Here is a 9,356-nt window from a genome sequence, read left to right as displayed (position 1 = left end):
TCTGTGCCCCTCAATCTCTGGCTTGGCTGATTGCCCATGGTTTCTGTCCTGCGTGCCCCCCGTGCCTGCCTTGTGTTCACGTCTTGTCTGTTCCGCCCCAGCCCCGAGGATCTCTGACATCCTGAACTCTGTGAGGAGGGGCTCAGGGACCCCAGAAGCCGAGGGCCCCTCACCAGTGGGGCCCCCGCCCTGCCCATCTCCGACTATCCCTGGCCCCCTGCCCACCCCGTGTAAGTAGCACCTTGAGTGGCCCTGGCAGCGGCTGCCCGGAGGGGCTCGGGGAGTGCGAGCCTGGCAGTGGTGCTCTGGGAAGGGCCAGCTTATGGGGGAGGGCGGGGGCACAGGATCCCTCTGCTGGGCCCCCGGGAATTGCTTTGACGCACATGCAGGTGCCGTTGGGTCTGAGAAAATGGAGGTTATGGTTATGAAGTGTGTATGACACAAGTGTGTAGGAAGAGCGTCTGAAAGAGCAGGTTTGTCACCGACCCCAAAACTTGTGACCCTGAGTTCCACAGCCTTCTCCTGATGGGAGGGGAATGGGCAGCAGAGGGTCTGTGCGTGTAGCAAGGGCTGGCACACCAGGAGCTGCTGGCTTGGGTCGAGGCAGACCTGCTGGGCAGGGACAGAAAAGTGTCACTGAGATGCTCTAGCATTAGAGCTGTCCAAGTCCAGACAGCAGGGAGCAGGTGGGGATCGGGAGGCGCGGATCTGGGGGGCAGCTGGGGCCAGGCTGAAACAGAGTGGGCGGGACGGGAAGCCCAGGCTGGGCCACCTCCCGGTCTGTCTGCCGACTGCCCACAGTATCGCTTACAGGGATGGATGACATCCCAGGGCTGCCGCCACCCCCACCTGTGGGGAGACACCAGGCTGGGGGTGGTGTGGAGATGCTCTTAGAGAAGAGGCTGCTGGGCCAAGGGCTCGGCATGGCAGGGCAGTGGCTAGGTAAGTACTTGAGGGACAGGTGGGGTCTGAGTGCCCTCATCCCCTCTGCAGGCCGGGCGTGGGGGCTGCTGCAGGTGGCCAGGGGAGAGGGGTGTGGGGAGAGTGAACCCACAAGAGCAGCGGCCCGAGGAGGGGGATGCAGCCTGCAGGCTCAAAGGGACACTGGATCCACCCTGGGTCCCCGAGAGGGCAGGGGGCAGCCCCTGGAGGGGCACTCACCCTCAGAGCGTTCTGTGGTCAGGTGAGGACTCCCAGTGGGGGTTGATGGAGGGGATCAGAGGCAAGCAGCTGAGGGGAAAGACTAGGTTCTTGATGGTGATAGGGTCGGGGTGCCTGGGCGACCGAACTCAAGGAGGGAGGCATGGGGAAGGGCCGCCGTGCAGCTGGGGCGGGTGCACAGCAGAGCCTCTTGGAGTGGTCAGAATCCCCCCCACACCCGCCACTTCTACAGCAGCTCATCTGATTTAAGGGGCTTGCTGCCCTTGCAGAAGTGGAGGGGTGTGCCCAGAGGAGCCTGCCTGGAAGGTCACCCCATCAGGTTAGCATGACCCCAGCCCAGGGCTGCAGCCTGCCCTCAAGGTCTGTGCAGTAGCTGGAGTGAGTCCTCTGAGGACAGGGCCCAGGGTGGGTACGAAGTGGCCAACTCGGGGCTTGGTGCCCAGGCTCACCTTCAGAGGCCACAGCACAGACCTGCCCCTCCAGAGTCTGCCCTGAGCTTGGCTGAGGAGGTGGGGGTTGCAGGAAGGAGCTGTGAGCAGGGTAGGATGGAGATTCGTGTGGCCCTCCTGGGAGGGGCTGGGCAGGGCTGGGAGAGGGGTGGGTGAGACGTTCCGGGAACTCAGGGAGGGGAAGAGCCTGGGTACCACCCTGAGGGCACCTGGGCCCAGGCAGCAGGTGGCCAGCTTTGGGCCATCCTACAGGCCAATCGTGAGCCCCCTCCCTTCTCCGGAAGGCACCCACCAGCTGTGTAAATAGGGCAGCTGCCCACGGCCCGCCTCAGACCCTGTCTCCTCCCGACCCATGCTCTCTAATCGTGGATTATACGCAATCCAGCCTGATCCCTGGGCAGCTGCCCTCCCTCCTGCAGCCACCTCTGGCTCTGAGAGATGGGACTTGGGGCCAGCCTGGGGTCCCAGGAGTCCAGGCCAGGATGAGAACCTGCTCTGACCCCACCTGGATGCACTGGGCCTGCCTGGACCTGTCGCATCACCCCAAGAGAGCCACAGGCAATGCAAGGCTCCTGTTTGCATCAGGGCACCTGGAAGGCCTGACTTGCAGAGGCTCGTGGCTCAGGCAGACCCCTCCAAGCCCAGACCCTGCCCACCGCCTCCCCTTTGTCCCTGGAACTGCCAGGGCAGATTGTCCTCAGCCAGCAGGCTTCCTCACCTAGGCACCCCTTTATGTTGGGCACCCCTCCCTCCCCTCCGTCAGGGATCGTGCCCTTTTTCAGGGGCCCGGGTATCAAGGACACAAAAGCACCCATGTGCTATGTGGGGAGGCGGAGTGGGGGCTGGGTCAAGCTGGGGTCTGGGCAGCACCATTCCGCAGGGCAGGGTCAACTTATTCTTCCCGTCTGTGGAATGGATGGGTGGGTCTCACACAGACCTGCTTCCCATACTTCCTCATGGTTACCACTCTTGAATGGAACTCTGACCATGCATATCCTCTTCTGTTTACTTTATGCTTTCTCTTCCCACCAACTCCCACTTTAATTACAATTTGTTTAAAAGCACTGCATATTACTTCATTAAATGGAAGATTAGTTTCACTTACCACTAGTGTAAGGTGACTGTAGAACCAAAGCACACTGGAAACCAAATGAGATAATGTCACTCTCTTCTCCATTCCAGCTGCGTGCTGCTATGCCTGAGAACCGCTGTGGAGTGGGAGGGGCAGCTCTCTCTGTCCATTAGAAAGGGGAGTTAACTAAGTGACAGGAGGTGTTTGGGACCTGTGGACACCAGATTTCTCTCTTGATGCAAGGAGGGCAGAGCCACGCAACCTGGTGGGGTCTGACTTAGGGGCTGCTGGAAGGACTGGCTACAGGTGGAAGAGAGGTCAGACCTGAAGCTTGGGGCCATCTCCAGGAAAGGACAGGTGAAAGTGGGAGCATGAGGCAGGGGAGAGGCAGGTGCCAGGTAGAGGGTGGAGAGGAGGCAGGAACATAGCAGCTGGGGTGGGGATGGGCCCTCAAGTGTCATATGCTACTGTCCTGGGGCCCAGGGGCAAGGACAGGAACAGCCACAGCCACAGCATGTGTTAGGACAGAGCCCTGTGCCTTCCTAGAGTTGGGCAGGTGGAATGGGGCCAGGATAGGGACTCGTGGTGGCTGCAGCAGGAGCTGGAGGGGAAGGGGCTTCTGGATCCTGCAGCCCACCTTCCTAGAGGCCAGCTTTCCAGGGTCTGCCAGGTGGGTGGGCTTCTATAGCAAGACTGCCCTGAGGACCATCCATGACATGGTGTAGATGAAAGTTAGGCAAGAAAGGGAGACAGGCTGGCAGCAGAAGTGCAGCTGGGTCAGGAGCAAGGGACTTTCCAGATAGGGACAACCCACGAGTGCACATGTGCCCATGCCACACAACACAGGCACACATGACACGTGCACACTCACAAGCACTGTGCACACATGCACACACAGGTGCTCGTGCATATGTATGAGCTTCACCTATACACATTCACACACACACCGTCCTGCTCATGTGCATGTTTCCATACATGCACGTGAATGCACAATCAAATGTGTACACACATGCATGTGACCACATGCATGTGACCACATGCATGTGACCACATGCATGCCCCCACTCCCTCACGCGGCGTGCCCAATTCGGGCTCTCCTCTGCTGTCACTGTGCAGCAGGGGACATGAGGCCCCAGCGTAGACAGGTGCAGCACAGGTGTTCCCAGGCAGCGCCACACGCACATGCATGAGCACACCTGGGCATGCCGCGCCTTCGTGGACTCAGTCCACCTGCCAGGTGGGCTCCCTGGTGGGGTGAGCTCCCAGAGGCCTGGCGGGAGAGATAAAGGCAACCCCATCACAGGGCATGCCTAGAATTCCCTCTTCTGGCTGGGCACGGTGGCTCACACCTGTAATCCCAGCACTTTGGGAGGCCGAGATGGGTGGATCACTTGAGGTCAGGAGTTTGAGACCAGCCTGGCAAACATGGTGAAACCTCATCTCTACTAAAAATACACACACAAAACAAATTAGCCGGGCATGGTGGTGCACACCTGTAGTCCCAGCTACTCAGGAGGCTGAGGCAGGAGAATCGCTTGAACCTGGGAGGCAGAGACTGCAGTGAGCCAAGATCACACCACTGCACTCCAGCCTGGGTGACAGAGTGAGACTCCATCTCAAAAAAAAAAAAAAAAAAAGGAATTCCCTCCTCTGAGAGTTTAGACCACAGACAGGTCGCATGTATGTGGCCGTTGGAGGCAGCACTCACAGCTGAAGGGTGGAAACGTCACCACAGGGCCTGCCTTCTTGGTGAAAATGGTGTCCTGCAGGGCGGGCAGCAGTTTGAGGGCAGGTGTCCCAGGTACGGCTTGCAGCAGCCTGAGGGTCACAGAGCGCAGCGCTGGGAGTCCAGAGACTTCCCGCACAGGGAGAGTTCCCAGGAACCTGCTTCCGGTGCACTTCTGGGGGTTTGAGGTTTTCCGTGGACAAATTACTTTGAGAAACCAGTGTTACTCGTGTGTATAGGTGAGCGTGCATGTGCACGTGTGTTCTGTGTGTGAGTGTGCATGTATGTGCGTGCCTGTGTATATATCCTCGCAGATATGGCTAGGGACCTCACTGAGGACAGTAGTTCTGTCTGAGGAGAGTGAATGAGACAAGATTGAGGAGAACACAGGCATCTTCAAGCTACATGTGCAGTGCTTTATTTCTTTAAAATGTGTCTAAAGTGAATAGGAAAATGTTAAGATGTGAATCCGTAGAGTGTGGGTTCTATTATTCTCTCCACATCCTCCATACATTTAAAATCTTTTACAATGAAAATAAGCTGTAGTTAAAGCAGCAACGGGGGCTGCCAGTGAGCGCCCCAGAGGCCAGTGAGGACCAGCATGGCTGGGGGGCCTGTTGGAATCCAAGGGGAGTGGGCAGGAACTGCAGGCAGGCATCCGGAAGAAGCCTGGGCATGGGGGTGTGGGGCAACGGGGGTGTGGGCAGGGGTAGCATGTGGGCCTCAGACTGCAAGCAGGTGAAGCCAGCAGGATGCGGCTCCTATGAGAAAAGCGGGGAAGAAGAGACCATGCCTGCTCTTCCTGCTGCTGGGACAACCCGGGTCATCGCCCCCCCGGGGAACCCTGTAGCCCGCGCCACTGCCTGGCCGCCCCCTGCTGCTTCCTCCTCCCCGGCCTCCACGTGGCCTTGCTGATGGCTCCTTCTTCCAGGCAGGTCTCTGCCTTCTCGCCTGGTGCCTGCACTCGGTAGCCCCCTCACCAGAGCTGCTGGGTGAAGGAGGCACTAAGAACCCAAGGCTCGGGAGGAGGGTGGGGCCGGGAAGCTGCAGGGAAGCACAGGGCCAGGCCTGGTGGGCCCCGGGCCTGGCTCACTGGAGGGCAGGAGGGAGACTGGCAGACAGCTCGTGGGGCCAGGAGGTGACCTCCAAGTGGATTGTGGAAGGGTTTTTTTTTTCCTCTTTCTGCATTTTCCAGACATTTTGTAATGTGGATAGAATATTTCTGTCCTTCAAAAATATTTTAGTTAAGAAAAATAAGATGGAAGCTGTTGCACTTGGAAATGAGGAAGCCACTGGTGATAGAGGGGGGCGGGCGAGAGGATCGCTTCTGCGAGTAGCGGCAGAAACACGGTGTGGATGCAGCTCGTGCTCCCCCAGGCCCTCCCCTGGGCTGTGTGGAGGGGTCTGGGGGGAATGGGCCAGCGCCCAGTGGTCACCTGGCCGTGTCTCCCCACAGCCCGGAAGCAAGAGATCATTAAGACCACGGAGCAGCTCATCGAGGCGGTCAACAACGGTGACTTTGAGGCCTACGCGTGAGTCCCCGGGGCTGGGGGGGGCTGTGCAGGACAAGGATGTGGGACCCTTGGGGGGGGCCTGCTCAGAGTCGGGGGTCCATGGGGCCCCTCCTCACTTGGATTTGGCCCCCAGGAAAATCTGTGACCCAGGACTGACCTCATTTGAGCCTGAAGCACTGGGCAACCTGGTTGAAGGGATGGACTTCCACAGATTCTACTTCGAGAACCGTGAGTGAGGGAGCCCGGGTGGGCATGAGGGTGCGGTGCCCCCAGGAGAGCCTCTCGGCCCCTCCCAGGGACAGCATGGTGGCTGCCTATGGAAGCCCTGTCCTCCCTATGTCCAGGGTTGGCCAGCCACCCCTCCCCCACCAGATACCCAGCCCCCAGAATCCCACTCTTGGAGGGGCCCATGCTGCTCCCAGGAGAGCTGAGCCTCCCCAGTAAGGGGAGCTGAGAGAGGGAAAGGGTTAGGGTGGTGGGGTGGAAGGCGGGCACCAGGGTAGCCACAGTAACCCGAGACCTCCCTCCACCTGCTGTCCACAGTGCTGGCCAAGAACAGCAAGCCGATCCACACGACCATCCTGAACCCGCACGTGCACGTCATCGGAGAGGACGCCGCCTGCATTGCTTACATCCGGCTCACGCAGTACATTGACGGGCAGGGCCGGCCCCGCACCAGCCAGTCTGAGGAGACCCGTGTGTGGCACCGCCGCGACGGCAAGTGGCAGAACGTGCACTTCCACTGCTCGGGCGCGCCTGTGGCCCCGCTGCAGTGAAGGTGAGTGCTCTGTGCTAAGTGACAGCCGGGGCAGAGGGGTGGCAGTGGTGTGAATGTCTGCAGCCCGGGGAGGCAATGGGGAGCAGTGGGGCCTATGGCAGAGCCCATGCCTGGGAAGTCCATCAGCTTTCTTGGTGAGGCCACAGGAATGATGTCGAATTAGGGACCACAGCAGGCTGGGTGTGGCGGGCCTCCCCAGACGACTGGGGAGCTGATGAGGGCCTGAGCAGTCCACACTGGCCAGAGCTGGGTGGGATGCAGGTGGATGGGCCCCAGGCAACACAATCCTGGGCACCATGCCCTGTTTGTGAGGACTGTTAGAACTCCAGATGGGAGTTCTCCAGGTGACGGGTGTGGCGGGCCCAGAGCCCAGAGCCCAGTTTTACAGGGATACTAGTAATTGGGTTGGGCACCTTGAACCCCTCTCCTGAGTGGGCCCTTTTCCGGACTTTAACCCTCTCTGCTGTGCCGCGTGGCAGACAGCAGAGCCTGGGGGTGGACGGGAGAGGGGGCTGCTGAGGAGCTGACCCACCCGCCCCATTTCAGAGCTGCGCCCTGGTTTCGCCGGACAGAGTTGGTGTTTGGAGCCCGACTGCCCTCGGGCACACGGCCCGCCTGTCGCATGTTTGTGTCTGCCTCGTTCCCTCCCCTGGTGCCTGTGTCTGCAGAAAAACAAGACCAGATGTGATTTGTTTAAAAACAAAACAAAACAAAAAAACAAGATGACGACGACAACCACAAAAAAATTGACATCAGATGAAATGAAAAAAAAAAAAAAACTAAAGGAAGGAAAAGCTGTAAAAATCACTGGCATTCGTGGGGCCGCTCCCCACCCAAGCTCCACGTGTGTCCATCTGTGCTCCTGGCCTCTGGGGGACCAGCTGGGACATGAACTTGTCTGCCAGGCCCCTGTCGCGTGCTGAACGGTGTTAGTTTGTAGGTAACGCACACACCCCACACCTAAGGTGTCTGCATCCTCCCGCCAACGCATGGGCTCCACATGGTGTGCTCGCTGGCTGTCGTGACTGTCAGCTGTCTCTTGGGAGGGGCTGTGGGGGCCCGCTGGGCTGCCTCCTTTCCCGCTAGTTGTGCCTGAGAGTTGCTGTTGTTCCTGCTTTCCCTTCCCTTCCTTTCATCCCCTGAAGGGCTAGGTGTGGGTTTTCCGTGCCCGGTATCCCCACACACCCAGCACGGACAACCCTTTGGCAGAGCCCAGGCCAGCCCCTCACCCCCTGGAGTACTGAGACCGGAGTCCCGTCCCCAAGGCCATCAGAGATGCCCCCACACACCCAGGACTCCAGCTCTGGTCCTTCTGGGGGAATAAAGTGCAAAGAGGGGCACAGCTTAGCTTCGGGCCTCTTGCCGAGCAAGAGACAGCACTGCTGGCTCCAACACAGCCAGCTGTGGCAAGATGACTCTGCCTGGGCTGGCCTCCCTCCTGTGTGAGGTGTCTGTCTCTTCTCTGCCAGCCAGCAGCAGATGCACTGGCAGCTCCCGACCCTGTTTCTGCCCCTTGGCCCTCCCCCAGCCTGTTCGGCTTCTCCGCGCCCCGCAAGTGGGAACAGACTTTTGACAAAGGACTGCGGGCCTTACTCAAGTCCCTGAGCCCCCAGCTGAAGCTAGGAAGGGAGGCCAGGCTTTGAGTCTGGGCATATTTGTCTGCTGATGGAGTTTGGGAAAGCGTGGGGCTTGGGGTTTGGTCGGGTGGTACAGCAAGTGGCAGAGCGGGGTCAGAGGTGGTGGCTGCCCAGCTTCTGGGCTGAGATGAGGGTCTGTGCAGCGGTTTGCTGAAGTGGGAGTGCCTTTGGAATCTGGGCTGGGAGCAGAAGGGAGCAAAAGCTACAGTGGGAGCCAGCCTAGGGCACGTGGGAGGCGTGAGGGCAGTGCTGCCTGTGCAGTGTCAGGTGTGCGAGCACCTTGGTGGGCTGCAGTGCGTGTGAGGGCACCTTCTAGGTGGGCCAGGGATGCAGCTATAGAGATAAGGCGGGCTGGGGACAGAAACAGGTGGGCACAGGGCCCAGGACACCAGCAGATGGAGGGCAGGGTCCATCCCTGTGCTCCTGAGTGTCAGCTGCCTGGGTTTGAGGCGGTAGGTCCCCAGCCCCTTGTGATGGTGTGTACCACGGGGGAGCTCGGGGACAGGGCAAGCCCAAGCACGGTGGGGCTGCAGGGTGGGTCTGAAGCCAGGTTGGGTGGGAGTGGTCAGAAGCCCTGACTGCCGAGGGTCAGGGGCTCCTGCCCCAGTGCCTGCCCACCTTCAATTCACATCGTTTTCAACAAGGATTTTCTTTATCTTCCCCTACAAATCAAGCCAAGGGAGGGGCACAGAATGGGGAACAGGACACAGGATCCTAAACTCCAAGGGGACTGTCCACCGATGAACACTCAGAGTGGACACCATCTTCCGTCCACGCTGTGCCCAGGACAGCTGTCCCCATCCATGAACACAGGGTAAACATCTGCCGGGCTCCGCACCAGTGGCTCCCTGGGCCATGGGACAGCGGCAGGGCTCACCACGGACAGCGCGTGGCCCAGCGGCCGGCCACCTTGGCGTCCTGGGGCCTCCTTCCCTCCTCTCCCTCTCACCTTGTCACCTCCACGGAGCTGCCTGTCTGGGATAATTTGGGGATTTTTTTTCTGGGGGATAATTCTTTTG

At 59.7% G+C, this 9,356-nt stretch overlaps 1 protein-coding gene across 1 annotated transcript in view; it reads left to right on the top strand.

Annotated features, from left to right (window-relative positions):
- The window catches only part of LOC108544005 (calcium/calmodulin-dependent protein kinase type II subunit beta-like), a 15,514-nt gene extending 8,120 nt beyond the window's left edge, over positions 1-7,394 (top strand). Inside the window, 4 exon segments of the mRNA XM_017894891.1 lie at positions 5,865-5,940; positions 6,056-6,150; positions 6,466-6,700; positions 7,247-7,394. Of these exon segments, the coding sequence (XP_017750380.1) occupies positions 5,865-5,940; positions 6,056-6,150; positions 6,466-6,698 (404 nt within the window). The 3' untranslated portion in view covers positions 6,699-6,700; positions 7,247-7,394.
- Positions 7,395-9,356: the final 1,962 nt, after the last annotated feature.

This window comes from Rhinopithecus bieti, unplaced genomic scaffold (genome assembly GCF_001698545.2).
Source record: "Rhinopithecus bieti isolate Rb0 unplaced genomic scaffold, ASM169854v2 scaffold_26424, whole genome shotgun sequence".
NCBI classification, from domain to species: domain Eukaryota; kingdom Metazoa; phylum Chordata; class Mammalia; order Primates; family Cercopithecidae; genus Rhinopithecus; species Rhinopithecus bieti.
Note: the sequence above shows the minus strand (reverse complement) of the source record. Positions and strands in the feature narration are given on the sequence as shown.